The sequence below is a fragment of the Giraffa tippelskirchi genome, chromosome 2 (genome assembly GCF_054371585.1).
Source record: "Giraffa tippelskirchi isolate mGirTip1 chromosome 2, T2T-mGirTip1v1.2.pri, whole genome shotgun sequence".
NCBI classification, from domain to species: Eukaryota; Metazoa; Chordata; class Mammalia; order Artiodactyla; family Giraffidae; genus Giraffa; species Giraffa tippelskirchi.
Window position 1 is genome coordinate 103,649,119 of NC_137276.1, and position 19,708 is coordinate 103,668,826.

Genomic DNA, 19,708 nt, shown 5'->3' on the forward strand with positions numbered 1-19,708 from the left:
TCTATAAGTTTCACAAAACATTTTTTGACATTAGACCATTACAGAAAGGTGAATTGAAAATATATATTTTTTTCCAAACACAGATTTTCTTTTTTGTCCAAGAGAACTCTATTAAAGCTTTCTCTCACACAACAAAGAAAAAACTTTATTAAAAAAATAAGATCTCCTTTCAATATCCCATTTAGAGTCTCTGAATATGATAAAACACCCCCTTCCTGAATAGCTTCAAATAGGAGTGATAGAAAGAAAGTGAAGAAAGCAGGGAGAAGGGAGGAAAAAGAAGGAAGGAAGGAAAGAAAGAAGGAAGAAAGGAAGGGAGGGAGGTAAGAAGAGAGGGAGGGAAGAAGTAAGAGAGAAGGAAGAAAGAAGAGGGAGGGAAGAAAGAAATGAAAAGCTTGTCTTAAATATCAGTGAAGTTGATAGCTTCAAACCAATATTTCTTACTTTAGGAAGGTTATATATAAGTACAGTCACCCATATGAAAAATGGCCTTTGTGTATGTATTTTTGCCTGCCTCAAAAATACTGAAATTTAGAGAAATATATCTGCATGTTCAAATAACACTTCTTTCAGGAATTTGTCTCCAAACTGCAACATTGATCATTTCCTATGATCATTCTAAAACTATATTCACTAAAGAAATATAAATTTCTACACATTTGTGTCAGCTTCAGTGTTGATCTCCTTGTGAGTCATCTTGGCCATAGAGGAGCACACTTCCTGGGTGACATTTATTCTTCGTCTATTATCTCCTTAGCTCCACCGTCAAGTAGTAAGTGGTTGCTTGTCTGTTTCTTGCACTAATGTTATTAAGTGTGTGCACATTTCTTGTAACTAAAGAAATTGTAACTAAAGAAATACTTAGACCCTTGTAACTAAAGAAATACTTAGACTACTGGGGAATAAAAAGATGAGGGTCTTCAATACTAGGCCTCAAAGTGAAATGTCAAAAGAAGGGTGTACACAAACACTCTTCTCAGGTAGAGACATAAGAATAACAAATGTACTAGTTTTTAGCATTAAGCAAAGGACATATTCTACCAACAAGAGGAGGACAGAATGCCAAAAAGTTAAATTAATCAGAGAGCTGAGTCTTATCCTCCTTAAGTTATTCCCCACCCTGAAGTTTTCATTCTGCATGTTTATCTGTAAGAAAAGCTATTTGTCTTGTATTTACTTTGTTCTTTAATAAACACTCTATAGATTTTCTTAGGATTTAATTAAGGTGGTCAAATCACTCACAAATTAAGACACAACGAATTTCATACAAAAAGAAAGAAACAATTTTTTTTGAAGTAGTCTGATTTTAATTGAGCAATATGAAGAGCATTTATTTCTTTTGTTAAGCCATCATCGAAGTAAAAATCAAATATTTTGGATGAAATGTCACAGTTTGGTTTCACAAGTTCTTATTACAGTATCTGTATGCCCATTCTGTTTCCTTGACTTTGTGTTTGAGAAATATTTAATGATGACTTTTATTTCTAAAGCAACTCTAATGAGAACGTTCAAGAAGACTTTAACTTGAGCCAATATTAATGTTGTTCTAAGTCTATGCTGCTAACAAAATGTTTTCCTTCACTGACATCATCCCCTTGAAAGTTGCAATAAAAGCCGTGATGCTAAATTCTAAGGTTTCAAAAATCTGTAACCCAAAATGTGCCATTTGATGGATTAATGGTCTTCCCTCCTTCCACCATCCAAGTTAACCAACATGAGATTGAAATGCCAAAACCCTGAAGAAATGAAGAGCAACTCAATTACAGTGTCTGAACTCCATCTTTGATTGCCATTAAAAAGTTTTAAATCCTAAAAGGACTTCATTTTAAAAATTAATCTGTTTTTTTAAGTCATCAATAGAAGCACTTACATCCAGTTTAAAGGAAGGAGGAGAGCCTTCTCAGAGCCTGAGTACAATGCAACTGCAATGTTCAGAGCATACACAAAGGGCAAAATAATCTCAGAATTTTAGGGCTAGAAGCAGTTTGAAAAACTGTTCTGCCCTACTTCTTCATTTTAAAATGAAAGAGCCGCCCCTGATTAATTCTTTGGGCTGACATCTTAAAATTCAGCTCCTTCACACTCTACATCGCTCCCTCACACTCTACATCTCCTTTAAATAATGTTCTGACACATCCTTCCAATAGACCTCACATTTTTGCATGTGTCAGACACATCCAAGTAGAGTGTTTAAAATGTATATTCCTGGGCTGTATCAACAGAGACTCTGATTTGGTAAATTAGGAGAGGACCAAAGAATTCTATATTTTTAACAAGCATCCTAAGTGACTTTGGGACAGGTCATAGACCACACTTTAAGAAAATGCTGTTAGATAATAACACAGATGGGCCAAATACTCAATATCTCACCTACTAATGGGAATATTTTGTCCAACAGTTTGAAAAATTTCAAAGTCAAAAGATGTATTTGAGAAAGTCAAGGTTGAATAAGATTTTATAATGATATGCTTTTAACTTTGTAAATGGAGTTCATAAAAAGTGGGGAAAATGTCAAATCATGTTATGCTCCTAAATGCAAAATAAGAAGACCCAGTTTCTAAATGGTTACTGAAGAATACCATGTAGTATCATGCTGTTTATGTCTGATAATATAACTGAGCACTCTTGGGTTTAGTTGCCAATTTTCTTTCAAATCCTTTTAGTGTAAGTTTTCTTCCTGCTGAGGTAAATGTACATGAATAAGAATAAAATGGTACAACTTACTTTTTCTTAAGAAGTGACATGAAATAATGCTTTCATCTATAAATGTGATGCCAAAGTCTACACACTTTCTACTTTCAAACCCTACCTAGTGTCCTATTGATAGAAAATACAATAATTAATTAAATCATCATTACATTAAGACATATTTGTGTATACAAATTGATATACATGTATTTCTGGGCCTATGCACATGCATGTATTATACAAATAGAGATAGATAAAGACACAAAACATAAGTGAGAACAAGCCAAGGGAAGGAGCAGCATTCACGTGCAACATGATGATCTGGTGAGCATGTGCACTGTGAGATGACTACCACAGTCAAGTTGATTGACACATCCAACATCTCACATGGTTCCTGTGTGCATAGGTCTGTGTGTGTGTGTGTGTGTGTGTGTGTGTGTGCACACACATACATGTGTGTTGAGAGCAGTTAAGATCTACTCTTTTGACAAATTTCAGGTGTACACTGCAGTATTGCTAACCATGGTCATGCTGTACATCAGATTCCCCAGAACTTGTTTATCTTGTAAGTTAAGGTGTTATTTTCATATTTTGCATAATTCACAAAGATAGGCTTGATTAGTGTGGCTGTGTTAAGATCTATCTTTAGTTTAGGGCCACCATCTGAAACATGTTTGCTTAGCACTGCTGATATGAACAATAAAACAATCCAACTATATTAATTCATGTCCAGATAAAAAGAGATAATTTCATGTATGGGAAGATAGGAACTATGAACTATTTGGTTGACTCCATTAAATATTAAGGGAGGAACAGGAGTAAGCCAAGTAAGAAAAAAAAAAGGCAGCTTTCTCTGTTCTCCTGTGACCCTGGTCCTGCCCTGGATGAAATCCAACATTCCAGAAATGAGAGTGCCAGAAAATCACTCCACCTGTCCAGAGTCCCATTTCCTCATCTGCAAAATATAACTAAGAAATAAGAATCTACTTCTCCTTGCAAAAGAATGAGGGCATGGTCAGAGGACACAGGAGCCAATTTGAAGAAGCCCCACCAGCCAAAGCTGTGCCAAATTAAGAAACAAAATAATAATGACAGCATCAGGCAATAACCCATAGAATAAAATAAATATCCATGAGTCCATACTGATACAAATAATTCAATAAAGACATCAACAGAGGGGAAAGAGCAATGAGATAGCTCTTTCTAACAGAAGAACCCTAATTAGTAAATGTAGAAAGAATGAGGAGAATTCATAATCACAATTAAGCAAACATAACAGTGAAGCAGCTTCAGGCAACCACCACTAAGAAAATGCAAATATCAGGGCATGAAAGTTTGAAAAGAAATAGATAGAAAGTTGCTCAGGGAACCAGGAGAACAAGACGGGGTAATTTTCATGAATAACAGCACCCAGCTGATGGCCTGAGTAGAAAACCACACCACCCAGCAGGGCCCGCCAGACTGCCCCTCCTCACCAGCTCCCCACTCCCCCACCCCGCCCCGTTCACAGCTGAGCCTCATCTTTGCTCAGCGCTCCATAAATGCTGACTCAGTTTTCATCTATGACTCTACCTTTCTGTTTCTACACTGGCCATTTTCCCTTTTTTGCAGTTCTCTGCCCTGGCAGCCCATTAGATCACCTGGAGAGCTTTCAAAAGTCCTGATGTCTGGGTCATACCCCAGGCCAATTAAATCAGACTTTCTGGAGGAGGGCTTCAGCCTCAGGAGTTTTGAAAACTTTCCAGATGATTCCAGAGTGCAGCCAAGGTTGAGCACTACCACTATATTGATATAATTTTTATTTAGCCATGTTAATATCACAGTGCAGGAAAAAGACAAGTCCAACGTTCTCTGCTTTCTGGCAAAGAGATTTCAATATATATGACAGATAGAAGTATCCAATATTTAATCTTTTACACATCGGCACTTGACAGAAATAAGGTGGGAAGCAGTTGGAAGCAAATGGTAAAGAATTCGTCAAAAGGAAAGAAATTTCCTGAGTACTAAATTCTTTGTGCCTCACTACATGGGTTCATGATGTGACACAAAAATGAATCAGAAAAAGATCAGTCCCACATGTCGAGAGTCTGAGATGGATTATACTATGTATAATGTGCTGAGTGTCACCCAGCTGAAACGCTATGAGAGTCAGGGATTGAGTGAGGAGTGATTTTCAGCCAGGAGATAACAAGAGTCTTTGTAGAGGGGGTGGCATTTCACAGGGCCTGGTGGATGGGTGGGAACTTGAAAACTTGGAGCCAGCAGGAAGGATGTTCTGAAAGGGCACAGATGAAGAGGTGTGAAACTGTGGAGAGGAGGCAGGGGACAGCAAGTAGTCCCATTTCCCTGGCTGGAAGAGAATAAAGACACCAATATTTGAAATAATCTGTCACTTTTGTAGTTTGGGTACTATTTCCCATTCAAGATTTGGTTACATCTTGACAGGAAGTTGTGAGAATCAGGTTATTTGCTTTTTACATTCATAACTGGTCTTCCCCCGTGGTTCTGTGGTAAAGAATCTGCCTGCAGTGTAGGAGACGCAGGTTCAATCCCTAGGCAGGGAAGATCCCCTAGAAAAGGAAATGGCAACCTAGTATTCTTGCCTGGGAAATTCCATGGACAGAGAAGCCTGGCAGGCTACATAGTCCCTGGGGTCACAAAGAGCCAGGCACCATGTTGAACTAAACAACAACACAACACTCATAACCTGATGTGATGAGTCCAAAGGGTTGGGTGGTGAATATAAGGGGCCTTGTGAATGCATTTATATGTATTTCAATCTTGAAAGGTGTCAGATTAAATTACAGAGGAGGAAACTTGGAGATAAAAAAAACACCAGCTATTTCAATGGTGATAATATTTTCCTATGAGGTGCAAGTCTGGCCATCTGCCATTTCCAATATTATCATTTTACCTCAATAAAAAGAGGATAATACCAGGCTTCTGTGAGTTAAGATCAATGAGTGTGAAGATGAGAAATATTTCGGTTAGCAAGGAGAAATAGCGACCCACACGCCGTCATCTGTCCTAGTCAGGAAAGTGCGTGCTGACAGCTCAGCAGGTGGATCCAGGAAGCCCCGCAGCTGTTCCCTGGCTGCTGGCCAAGGCCATTACCATGGCAACGCCCCTGGGGTGGGAGGAGCAGCTGAGCCTGCAGAAACCACCAGCATTTAAAAAGGAACACAAATGATCTTGGATTGGATCCTGCGGGAGAAAAAAATTCCTATAGAAATGTCCTTTCTAAAGATATAATTGGGACAGACGGGCTCAATTTGAGTGTGAATTGTGGGTAAGATGGGTGTTTCCCAAATTTCAGTGTGCTTCAGCCTCACCTAGTGGGCTTGGCGAAACACAGATGGCCAGACCCCACCCCCAGAATTGCCAGATTCATTATAGCTGAGGTGGAAGCTAACAATCTGTGTCTCTCACTAAAGATTCCAAATGATGCTGATGCTGCTGGTATGAGGTCGCACACTGAGTATCACTGTATGACACACTAGCATTGCATCAATGTTCATTTCCTGAGTTTGATCTTTTTACTGTAGTTATGATAAGGAAATATCCTTAGTCTTAGAAAACACTCACAGGAGGGTTTAGGACAAAGGGGCAACGTGTCTGCAACTTACTCTCAAGTGGTTCAGGAAAAAAAGTAGATAGATAAACAGAATAATAAAGCAAATGTGGGAAATAACAACTGGTAAACCTGGATGAAATTAAAAGACACTTACTCCTTGGAAGAAAAGTTATGACCAACCTAGACAGCATATTAAAAAGCAGAGACATTACTTTGCCAACAAAGGTCCATCTAGTCAAAGCTATGGTTTTTCCAGTAGTCATCATGTATGGATGTGAGAGTTGGACTATAAAGAAAGCTGAGTTCCAAAGAATTGATGCTTTTGAACTGTGGTGTTGGAGAAGACTCTTGAGAGTCTCTTGGACTGCAAGGAGATCCAACCAGTTCATCCTAAAGGAAATCAGTACTGAATATTCACTGGAAGGTCTGATGCTGAAGCTGAAACTCCAATACTTTGATCACCTGATGCAAAGAACTGACTCATTTGAAAAGACCCTGATGCTGGGAAAGATTGACGTGGGAGAAGGAGACGACAGAGACGAGATGGTTAGATGGCATCACCGACTCAATGGACTTGAGTTTGAGTAAACTCCAGGAGTTAGTGATGGACAGGGAGGCCTGGCGTGCTGCAGTCCATGGGGTCACAAAGAGTCGGACATGACTGAGCGACTGAACTGAACTGAACTGAAATCTGGACGGAGGATATATGGGAGTTCACTGTGTTTTGTAACTTTTCTAGTTGATCCAAATTACATTTAAATTAACAATTAAAAATTAATATAAGGAAAGAAGAATGGAACTGGAGGAATCAACCCGCCTGATGTCAGGCTCTACTACAAAGCCACAGTCATCAAGACAGTATGGTACTGGCACAAGGACAGAAATATAGATTAATGGAACAAAATAGAAAGCCCAGAGATAAATCCATGCACCTATGGACACCTTATCTTCAACAAAGGAGGCAAGAATATACAATGGAGAAAAGACAATCTCTTTAACAAGTGGTGCTGGGAAAACTGGTCAACCACTTGTAAAAGAATGAAACTAGAACACTTTCTAACACCATACACAAAAATAAACTCAAAATGGATTAAAGATCTAAATGTAAGACCAGAAACCATAAAACTCCTAGAGGAAAACATAGGCAAAACACTCTCCGACATAAATCACAGCAGGATCCTCTATGACCCACCTCCCAGAATATTGGAAATAAAAGCAAAAATAAACAAATGGGACCTAATTAAACTTAAAAGCTTTTGCACAACAAAGGAAACTATAAGCAAGGTGAAAAGACAGCCTTCAGAATGGGAGAAAATAATAGCAAATGAAGCAACAGAAAAACAACTAATCTCAAAAATATAGAAGCAACTCCTGCAGCTGAATTCCAGAAAAATAAACGACCCAATCAAAAAGTGGGCCAAAGAACTAAACAGACACTTCTCCAAAGAAGACATACAGATGGCTAACAAACACATGAAAAGATGCTCAACATCACTCATTATTACAGAAATGCAAATCAAAACCACAATGAGGTGCCATTTCATGCCAGTCCAAATGGCTGCTATCCAAAAGACTACAAGCAATAAATGCTGGAGAGGGTGTGGAGAAAAGGGAACCCTCTTACACTGTTGGTGGGAATGCAAACTAGTATAGACACTATGGAGAACAGTGTGGAGATTCCTCAAAAAACTGGAAATAGAACTGCCATATGACCCAGCAATCCCACTGCTGGGCATACACACTGAGGAAACCAGAATTGAAAGAGACACGTGTACCCCAATGTTCATCGCAGCACTGTTTATAATAGCCAGAACATGGAAGCAGCCTAGATGCCTATCAGCAGATGAATGGATAATGAAGCTGTGGTACATATACACAATAGAATATTACTCAGCCATTAAAACGAATACATTCGAATCAGTTCTAATGAGGTGGATGAAACTGGAGCCTATTATACAGAGTGAAGTAAGCCAGAAAGAAAAACCAATACAGTATACTCACACATAGATATGGTATTTAGTCAATCGGTAAAGATAACCCTGTATGCGAGACATCAAAAGAGACACAGATAAATAGAACAGTATTATGGACTCTATGGGAGAGGGCGAGGGCAGGATGATATGGGAGAATGGCATGGAACCATGTAAATTATCATATGTGAAATGAATCGCCAGTCCAGGCTCAATGCATGATACAGGGTGCTTGGGGCTGGTGCACCGGGATGACCTGGAGGGATGGGATGGGGAGGGAGATGGGAGGGGGGTTCTGGAAGGGGAACACATGTACACCCAGGGTGGATTCAGGTCAATGTAGCGCAAAGCAAATACAATATTGTAAAGTTAAAAAAACAGAAAATAAACTAATTTTAAAAAAAATTAATATAAGGAAAGAAAGTTATAGTTTATCATCAAGATCTGTTCAATATGGTAGCCACTAGCTACACATGGTTATTTACATTTAAATTAATTTAAATTAAATAAAGTTTAACATTCAGCTCCTCAACCACATTAGCCATAGTTCATCAGGTGCTAAAGAATTATATGTGACTAGCAACTACCGTATTGGACAGCACAAATATTGAGCATTATCATCATCACACAAAGTTCCACTGAATGGTTCTCACTACAGTGAAAAATATTTTACAACTGAGAAAGTCTCTGTGGAAAATTCAGTGTGCTGAAAGCAGCAGCAGAGGTAGCAATAACAGTAAAAGCAATAGGAGTCAGTTGTTTCCCACAGAAGATAGTTTATTAACTGAATGGGGCAAAAAGAAAAAATGATTAAATTATGGCTGATGGATCACAGTGTAGCTACATTTGTAAATCCCTGGTTTTGCATGAATCAGTGACATAATTGCTGGAGTAGGTGTTCTTAGCCACATTCTGTACACCTCATCATTTTACTGATTTTCTTAACAATCCGCTGGATGAAGGAGAAATAATCACTCAAATGTTCTGGTTATTTTTCTTCCCCCCAACTTCTCCTTCAAGCAGAGGAGGAACAAGATTTGATGGGCAAACTCCCAGCAAGGCTGTGCCAGGGATACTGTCCTGAAGGGGAATACCTAAGACCTGGACAGTATCAAACTTTCAAATATTCTAACTTGGCTACTGGTTTCATTTCAGATGACACACAAGCTACTGTGTAAAGCAAATCAAGGCTGAGTTTTGTTGCTATCTTTACTCCTTCCGAGTTGCTTCTCCTCCCTCTTCTGCATCTCAAATACCCAGCACTCTCTGAGCCAAACAGGCCTGTCACCCACTCTAAAGAGCATTTTCTTTCTTCCTACCATCATTTCTCTTGGGCTCCAGCCACACCGAGATGATGAACTGAACACATTCTAAACACAAGATTCTTTGAAGTTGCATTTGACTTACGCTAGCTCTCAGAATGTTCTGGGAGATACTTCCTAAGCAGGGTCAAGTTTGGATATTCTCTTTCTGACCCAACTCCTATAATTCCCCTCTCTCTAGCCTCTCAGGAGTTAACACACAGACTCACATTACGCTGCACCTTGCCAGCCCCACTTTCTCAGCAACTTCATATTCACTTGGGGCTCAGTAAAATGCACAACTATTATCACTTGGGGGGAACATGGAATGGCAGGGAAAACTGCAAATACTTGAAGCCATGAATCACAAGTCAGTTAACATGAAGACTTTTTGTGGAGAGAAAGAACTGTATTCCCACTTCCAAGTTTCCATTGGGGAAAATGAAACACAGAGCTAAAATCCAGGACTCAGGCGGTGTCCCTGCTCTGCCCAGGCCTCTGTTATGGCTTTAAATGTCCATCTAATAATTGAACCATTGGAAGAGGCTTAAGGATGCACCCTAACCCACTCACACCAAAAAAAAATGCTGCATCATTTTTATGCAGCAATTCCTTCTTAAAATACATTGATTCTGAGTTTTCCCCAAAAAAGAAACCCTTGGTCGGAAACAGCTGGCCAATTACCTAGAGATGATCAATCACTCTTAGCAGCAAGACACAATATCCCAGATAATATTTATATTAACTTTGTGGCTGGCTCATTCAACTTCTGAGATATCTCTTTACAGATATATTTTTACTATGAAACAGATTTTTATTAAGATTTCAAAACCAGAAGGAGAGTCTCACCTCACAGTACTCTGTGATAATGCAGAACTTATCCTGCTCCACAAAGTTTGCATGGAACTTGACAATAGCTGGGTGATTCAGCTTGGAAAGGAGCTGGGCCTCCAAACTGGCCTGCACAGTCTCATTTGGATTGAGTTCTCCAATACAGATTTCCTTCAGAACCTTTCTGCAGCCAAAAAAAAAAAAAAAAAATTTTTTTTAAACACATTTAGAACTAAAATACACATTTAATAGATATGAACAGTGGTACAGGACCATCTAATTAATGCCCAGGCCATAACCTACTCAGAGGTCTGCTCTGGCCTGGGACTCCTGGGGACCTGGCCTGCCTCTGTCCTGGTGGGGCCCTCTGCACCTGCCGCCCTCCCCTCTGCTAACACCAGTGGAGACAGAACTAAGCGTGAGTGGGCATGGCCGAGGAGGCTCTCCCTCAGCCCCTAGGTGTCTCCATTTCTCTTTGCCTCTCAGGACATCTCTATTTCTGTCTTTCTCTGTCTCTTTGTGTATTTCCTGCATCTCCTTATCTGCTTTCCTGTTTCTGTCTGCTTTTCTATTTCTCTCACTGTTCCTATCTTGGTGTTTCTCTTTCTCTCTCACACACTGTATATTAATACATATATATATGTGTGTGTGTGAATATAATTATAAAATCTGTCACTGTGTCTCTGCATCTGATTCTCTTTTTGACTCTCTCTGACTCTGCGTATAAATACACATGCTTCTCTTCGTCTCTCAGCTCTAAAATTTTCCAAATCAACTCTGTATCAGCAGAATCAATATTTATTTATTTTCTTTTTAAAACTAACCTTAGCATATCATACTTTATTTAGGAGTATTTAGGAGCTACCAGTATTTAGGAGAAGAAAAAAATATAAAAACATTGACAGAGGTATTCAAGCATGTAGAAATGGAACAAGAGCTCATCATATCTCCAATTTATTAATTTAAAATTCGTGATAACTAATGAGGAGTGGACCAAAACATTATCTCTTCCCATCTACCGAAAGAAAGACTGATGAACAAACCAATTACAGTGCCACGGTGTAAACAGATTGCCAGGGAGAAGCACTTTAGTGCACCAATTATGTGTGCAGACAGATTCCACTGATTAGAAGTGAGCCTTAGCTGTTCATTAAGATAAGTTCTGCACGGCCTGTACTAGAATACATTTTGTAGTAATGTTATTTGAGAGTTTCTACCTATGCATATTAATGAAAATATATTTATAGTAGAAACTCTTAATTAAAGGCCCTGTAACCAAATCCTAGATTAACCAGAGCTCTGCAGTCCTTTCTAACAGATGCCCAGGGCTGCCTTTGTTTGTACTGGGGATGCTGAAGCCAGCAGGCACTCTCTGGACTACCTTCCAGCTGAGGTATGTGTTTACCCAAGTCACAGCGTCTATTCCCAAACTTGTCTGTGCCAATTGTGCCCAGTATTATAAATCTGTAACTTAAATGTGACAAACTGATGAAGGGTGAGTGAGTGTAGTCTCTGCTAGAAAAACTAGGTCAAATGTTTACCACAATGGTTAATAATGACAAGTTGCAAAAAAATTGCTGTTAAGTAACTGTTAAGACAGTTTTAAAACATTGATTTTAAAATGTAAAAATCTAGCATTCTGAACTGAGATTGCTAAATTTTCATTTCATTTTAAACAAGGTAAACTTAGAAAACTTAAGCAAGTTTATGCAAAAAAGATGAAGAAACCTCTCATGAGAGGACGTTAGACATTGGCAGGACATCAAAAAATGAGAGAAAATGTACAATAATATTTTTCCTAAATTGGGTATAAATATTTTAGTTATGCCATTTCATCATTTTAAAGTTGTTCCCTTATATAACCAAGGACCACCTCCAGTCACATCAGACAGGGGCTATCACATGGGTTTTCTTAGGTCTTGAACACCCTACCGGACCCCTACTTGATAATGGAGTGGATTCTAGAGAAATTCTTGCTTGGTATTGTGTTCCATAGAGAGACTGTTCTAGCAAGAATCTGGTTTAAAATAACCTCATGTTATTAAGAGTGGCATCTCAAACTGTTGGTATAATAAAGGGGCTTGAAATGACGGATGCAGCTGTTCTCCTGTAATTCCTGAAGACAATGAAGCTGCAGCCAAATGACATCTTCATGGTGTTTTTCCAGTACTCACCATCTCCCAGCCAACTTGCAGTTGTAAAAGTCACAGTGGTTAACATGCATGGCGATACAAAGTCACACACAAACCTGCAATATTCTCTTACTGGGAAGGAACAAATGCTATCAAAAGCTTTAAGATACTTACTCTTTCCTTGCAAACATCAACTATTGTGCAACAGAGCATGGGATTTTACATACAGTTATCTGAGCCCCATCTGGCAGCCTGATGATAAAGCATCAAAGCTCATTTGTCCACAGCTTTGCAGATGAAGGAAGGGCTATCAAGGCAGGTAATATCTAATACAATCATCTTTAGCAGGTGCAAAGATATTCAACCTTTCTTACCTAAAACTGGTGGAAGAAACTCATTGCATGTCACATAGTGTGAGAGTCATATCAGCTGAGAAGAGCAAAGAAACTTACCAAGTCAAGAAGCTTGCCCCTGCTCAGTGACACTCAGTCTGTCACCCACTGCTAAGTAACATGACAGATATTTATTTTACCAGAACTTCAGCTGTTTGGGAGAAACTTTTTAGCAGCTGCAAAGACAGGCACCCCCTCAGACTCACTGATTTTGCAAAGTTTCTGTTCTCTTTCCTGAGTGGCAATGTTTCTTTCTAGAATCACTAATGAACTGACAAACTTTGAAGAGTGATTGGAAATCTGGATAGCTATAGCTAATTTCACTCCCATCAAATTGGCCCATCTTCCATATAAATGGGGTAGGTGATATCTTTGAGATATTCAGGGTTGTTTTCCCCCAAATTTCCCTGTAGCCTTTCACATATTTCCCATCGAACAAGCAGCATAGGCTGTGTCAGGAAAAAGATGACACCACAAACTACAGAGAACATGAGCCAAATTCCCAGCTTTTTATTTTCCAAGGAGAGACCAAGGCCAAAGAGAAAAGATCTGAAGGAGCCCCTGACCAATGGGATGAGGGTCCTCCCTGCCCGAAGTGAGAAAGAGACCCTCAGAACCAGATGGAGTGGGGCAAGAACATTAGGTACACTGAGCCCTTGAAAATAGTTCATGCTCCCCAAACTAGGTCCAGAGGGGGAGGAACAGAACTCCCAGATGGGGAGGGGAGCTCCAGAGCAGAAGTCATGGCTGTCTTTCCAAAGCAGGAACTGCACTCTTCCTTGTGTCCAGCAAGAGATAGGAGTACAGGAAAGATCTTCAAGGGGCAAGTAAGCCAAACAGCCTAAGAACTCTGGAACCTCAGTGAGGAGTGCAGAAGCACCTGCTGTGTGTCTGTGATGTAGTGAGCTCTGAGGATTTGTGACCCCTGTCCTTGGGTCTCTTGGAGAAGCAAACTGATCAGTGTGCACAAATGTGTGTTTATGTTTGTATTTTCTAAAACTTCAAACCAAGATGGGTGCTATAAAGTTAGGGTGAGTGATGCTTGAGGCCCTCCTGATTTAAGCTGCCATGACTCTCTAATTTGATAAGCAGCTACTGCACCCACTGAGGGCAAAGTCACAGGAAATAGATTTTAACCTCAGCTTAAATAAGAGAGTAACTCTTTGCTTTTTAAAAAAATTCACTGCTGGGCATATACACCGAGGAAACCAGAATTGAAAGAGACGCGTGTACCCCAATGTTCATCGCAGCACTGTTTACAATAGCCAGGACATGGAAGCAACCTAGATGTCCATCAGCAGACGAATGGATAAGGAAGCTGTGGTTCATATACACAATGGAATATTACTCAGCCATTAAAAAAAATACATTTGAATCGGTTCTACTGAGATGGATGAAACTGGAGCCCATTATACAGAGTGAAGTAAGCCAGAAAGAAAAACAACAATACAGTATACTAATGCATATATATGGAATTTGAAAGATGGTAACGATAACCCTATATGCGAGACAGAATAAGAGACACAGATGCATGGAACAATTTTATGGACTCTGAGGGAGAAGGTGAGGGTGGGACGTTCTGGGAGAATAGCATTGAAACATGTATATTATCATATGTGAAACAGAACACCATTCCATGTTCGATGCATGAGACAAGGGCTTAGGGCCGGGGCAATGGGATGATCCAGAAGGATGGGATGGGGAGGGAGGTGGGTGGGGGGTCCAGGAGGGGGAACACACGTAAACCCATGGCAGATTCATGTCAATGTATGGCAAAAACTATTGCAATGTTGTGAAGTGATTGGCCCCCAACTAAAATAAATAAATTTATAAAAAAAAAAAAAAAAAAATTCAATATTCACCTATTTAACAGATTATTCAATCTGCTCAGGACTTCCAAGAGTTTCCATCCATCTAGCAAGGCATCAATTATTTTAACTAATCCTTTCTTTAATGGTCAGCTCTTATTTTTCTAGTTTATAAGAAAATATAGCTTTATTATAGAAAAATTTGAAACCAAAACATAGACCACAATCTACCACAGAGATAATCAACATTAACAATTTTGTGCATTTCCTTCTCATCTTTTTGCTACACATTTTTTTAACACTAGAGGCCAAGCAATTTAGACAATTTGCCTGCTATCTTCATGAGACGTTATCGTAGCAGACATCTGTCATTAGCTGCACAGCATCTTTGGACAGTCTCCCTACGTTGTAGTAGATCCCTGGGTTGTGGGTCCTGCCTTCTCTAGATAAAAGCAAACAGACAACAAACAGTTCCTCCATCTCCCACCTGCCTTGAGTCCGGATGCCAATGTGGGACATAGGTTCTGCCAGTCTATTGGACCAACCTGGGACCCTGCCTTGTGGGTGAGCTTGTGGAGGGACAGGGTGGGCACAGGATGCCCCCCCCCACACACACCATCCTAAGAAATGGCGTGGGCTTGGGGGCAGTGGTAGTGGGCCACTTTCATGGCGTGGTTCCAGCTGATGTCCCTGGAAATTTGGCCTTCACTGACCCACAGCCCCCTCAGCTGTAAGAGCCATGTGTTCAGCACACATCCCCTTCTGCCTCCACTGTGTAGCGGGTAGCTGCTCATATCTGCATCTGGAGTCCTGACCCACATGCTTATGTGTCACAGATGCACCGTGAGCTAGTCCCATGAAGCTCTTACTTTGAGATAATTAAAACTGAACCTCCAAAACTCTGACCCATTTAGGTTAATTTTTGTTCCTTTATTTGTGTCTTAAAACTTAGGATCTTCTGAGGGATTTAGGGCCATTTATGGGTAGAAGGATCGTAAGAGTGGACAAACATCCTTTTAAAAGTTATTTAATCCCCTTTAAAATCTAAAGGTACATGAAAAATGGCAGAGTGATATTTATTCAAAAACATGACACATTAATAAAAAATGGAAAAGCCAGGAACTAAAGGTACCCAAAGAAATAGCTGAAAAAAATTGCAGGTGTTAGTGGAGACTATACTACAGGTGGAATTTTATTTCATTTCAGTTGTTTTTCCGTTAAGCAACTCAGAAACATTTTTAATGTCTATGGTCAGAGAAAAGGATAAAATTATTTTACAGATCATCATCATATGCTATAATCTATGAGTGGCCTTTGTTTTTAACAATTAAATCCCTGACTCCAGTTTGTTTCAGGGCAAAAACTCTTGATTCATCTGGTCTTTTCCTCCCCACCCCAATCACAGGCATGTTGCAGGTTTTGGACACAGAAGGGGCTCAAATGACATCACCACACAGTGCAGGGACAGGTGCCCACAGCAGACGCCAGCAACTAGGGAGCAAAGTTCTTCTGCTGAGCTTGACTTCAGAGTCCACACAAGGCACCAGGCAGTCACTGCCAAATACCTTCACATCAAAAGTTCCATGTTTCTGTTATTTCACCATCTATTGACTGCTATCAATATGCCAAACACAATGCCATATCCTGGGGACCCAAAGATGAAAAGGATAAAACAAAGATACAAAGATGGAAAGGACAAAACTCCTGCCCTCCAACAAAGCTCAGTCTCATGAAGAATGCCAACAAATGTAAAAATAGTTGAACAACTTTAGGACAGATGCAATAATAGAGCCGGGGATTGAGGTGAGGACCTCTAACCCTCCTTTGAGAAAAGAAAAAAGACAAATCTATAGACTGGAGCCCCAGGAATTCACTTTTGCACACAGAAACTACTTTGTAGTTAGCTGAATTGCCTTCTCCCCAAGTGGATTCCAAGTAGCATAAGACATGAATTTACCTTTCTTTACTATTTGCCCTCTACAAACCTTGCCTGGAAAATCCCATGGACAGAGGACCCTGATGGGCTGCAGTCCATGGGGTCGCAAAGAGTCGAGCATGACTGAGCAACTAACACACACTATTTGCCCTCTATAAACCAATAGTCTGCAGAGGGAGGTCTATGTTTGCATTACCTGAATAGGCTATGAGAGTTAATAAACATGAGATTTTTCAAAAAAAGAAAACTACTTGAGAATTTCAGCATCTATATATCATTCTTTAGAGTGATGCATATACAGACACACACACACAACCACAGTATACATTATGGAATGTGGAATAAAAATGTTACAGGAAGGGGTGTTTCTTAAAAGATCTAAAAAACTGGCAGGTTCATAAACTACTCCTTCCTCCCTTCCCCCTGCCATTTACCTATCCCAATTTTTATCCCCCCAAAAGCATTTGAGCTTTATAGAACTAGATTTTAAAAGATAACGTGAGTATTGAGCCACACTCTGTTCTAGAGAACTCTCTTAGTTTGGTGTCCCCAGGAAGCAAACACTGAGACAGGATATGAAGCAGGTAATCAATCCAGGCAGTAACATGGGGGTAAGAAAGTGAAGTAAAGGGAGGGGAGCCATTCAAGGGCCTGTTATCAAGCCAGTTATCACTGTGGACAACTGGGGCTTAACTCTGTGGAAGAACCCTGGGGGCAGGCATAGAACACACCTCTGGGCTCCTCTGCCCAAGGGCGGGTACCAACTCCCTTCACCTACTGGCTCAGGCTGCTCCTGTGAGTATCACTTCCCTTGCTGGAGCACAGAGACCCTGACAGCCAGGGATGCCTCAGGCAGAGCTGCCCATGAGGCAGGTGGACGTTGGGTCCCTGTACAGGAAATGCTAATCAGCCAGGGGACAGATGGGACCCCAACAACATCTTCCACAAGGATGAATAAAGGAAACTTCCTCCATTTTATTTTATTTTTTTGCTGCTCTGTTTTACCTATATGCCTGAAGAGAGCTAGGATATAGTGATTCTTAGGGTTTCCCAGGTGGCAGAAGTGTTAAAGAACATGCCTGCCAATACAGGAGGCATAAGAGACCCGGGTTTGATCCCTGGGTTGGGAAGGTCCCCTGGAGGAGGGCATGGCAACCCACTCCAGTATTCTTGTCTGGAGAATCCCATGGACAGAGAAGCCTGAAGGGCTACAGTCCATGGGGTCGCAAAGAGTCAGACACAACTGAAGCAACTTAGCATGCACGCGTGATTCTGAGACATAGTGTTGGCAATACTGAAAAAAGTGAAAGAAAGTGCAAGTCACTCAGTCGTGCCCGACTCTTTGGACCCCATGGACTATACAGTCCATGGAATTCTCTGGGCCAGAACACTGGAGTAGGTAGCCTTTCCCTTCTCCAGGGGATCGTCCCAACACAGCGATCGAACCCAGGTCTCCCACATTGCAGGCAGATTCTTTACCAGCTGAGCCACAAGGGAAGCCCAAGAATACTGGACTGGGTAGCCTATCCCCTCTCCAGTGGATCTTCAGGACCCAGGAATCGAACCAAGGATTCTTTACCAACTGAGCTATCAAAGAAGCCCTTATACTGAATAATGAAAGCGCATTATTAGAAACTATAGGTAAATTCCATCTCCTATGCTTTCCCAGTAGTCATGTATGGATGTCAGAGTTGGACCATAAAGAAGGCTGAGCGCTGAAGAATTGATGTTTTTGAATTGTGGTGCTGGAAAAGACTCTTGAGAGTCCTTTGGACTGCAAGGAGATCAAACCAGTCAATCCTAGAGGAGATCAACCCTAAATATTAATTGGAAGAACTGATGCTGAAGCTGAAGCTCCAATACTTTGGCCACCTGATGCAGAGAGCCAACTCAATGGAAAAGACCCTGGGGTTGGGAAAGATTGAGGGCAGGAGGAGAAGGAGATGACAGAGGATGAAATGGTTTGGATAGCATCACCAACTCAATGAACATGAGTTTGAGCAAACTCTGGAAGATAGTCCCGGACAGGGAAGCCTGGCATGCTGCAGTCCATGGGGTTGCAAAGAGTCAGACATGACTTAGCAACTAAACAACAACAATGCTTTTCAAGACTTAGTTTACAAACACATTAGCAGCATATAGGCGTATTATATACAGATAATAAAAAAAATAATTAATAATAATAATACAGATAAAAATGAAGAACAAATAAGAGTAGAAGAGTTTCAGATCTTTTTGTTTGGCAAATAGGCTATTCCTGGCTCCTGTTTAGATTATATTTTCATTTGCGGTGACAAGTTCCATGCAGTGTTTCAATGCTGTTATCCTAACAAATTACACAAGTTGCCTTTTATTTTTAAGGAACAAAAAAGAGTAAACAGAAACTTTAGAAGTAGGAATTTTGAAGATAAATATTGCCTGAATAAAAAGTATCTAATAATCATGTGAATTCAATGACTTTTCCTATCTGTGCAAATTTAAAAAACAGAAATGGCTTGAACACACATCTCAAGGCTGGAAATGGCACTGGTGCTCAGTGGAGGTTGCCCACGGGGAACCTCTGGTGTCAATGCAAGAACAGAGTTGGATTTTGGACAGACCCCAACCAGCCTTTCCCTAGGGGACTTCTTGGAAGTCACATGGGGAAGAGACAAAGTAACTGCTCTGCTATGCAGAGCCCCCCTCCAACGGCTTGACAGAGAGTCCATGGCTGAGCCCAGGAATCCGTGAGTGAGCGTGGATTGTTGGAGGTTGAGAGGCTGTGTATCTGTGCCTTCATGGCCAGGTAGCCATCTCCTCCCTGTGTGTGAGCCACAGTCTCCACCAAAGCTGCTGGGACTGTCTCCTGAGAGTTTACTGAGAACAAACAGCCCTTCCCTCTTTCAGCCAAAAAATGAGTGGGTTCCCTTCATGATGAGCAGCATCCTGGAGCTCCTTTCCACAGCCTGGCAAAGTTATCTTTACCACCGGGGATATAATAGAGCCAATTCTAATTCTCTTCAGAACCAGTGAGGACTCTTCCGCCCTCTCCTTCTCCCACACACCTCCCGACAATGGTCAGACAGTTCTGTCTTTC

The 19,708-nt window shown here is 40.6% G+C and overlaps 1 protein-coding gene across 15 annotated transcripts in view; it reads right to left on the reverse strand.

Moving 5' to 3' along the window:
• NEK11 (NIMA related kinase 11) overlaps positions 1-19,708 on the reverse strand; it is a 278,952-nt gene that overhangs the window by 209,190 nt on the left and 50,054 nt on the right. For all 15 annotated transcript variants that reach the window (XM_081569880.1, XM_081569871.1, XM_081569867.1 and 12 more), the window contains one exon: positions 10,383-10,548. In XM_081569880.1, the coding sequence (XP_081426006.1) occupies positions 10,383-10,435 (53 nt within the window). In that variant the 5' untranslated portion in view covers positions 10,436-10,548. The remainder of the gene's footprint in view (positions 1-10,382; positions 10,549-19,708) is intronic.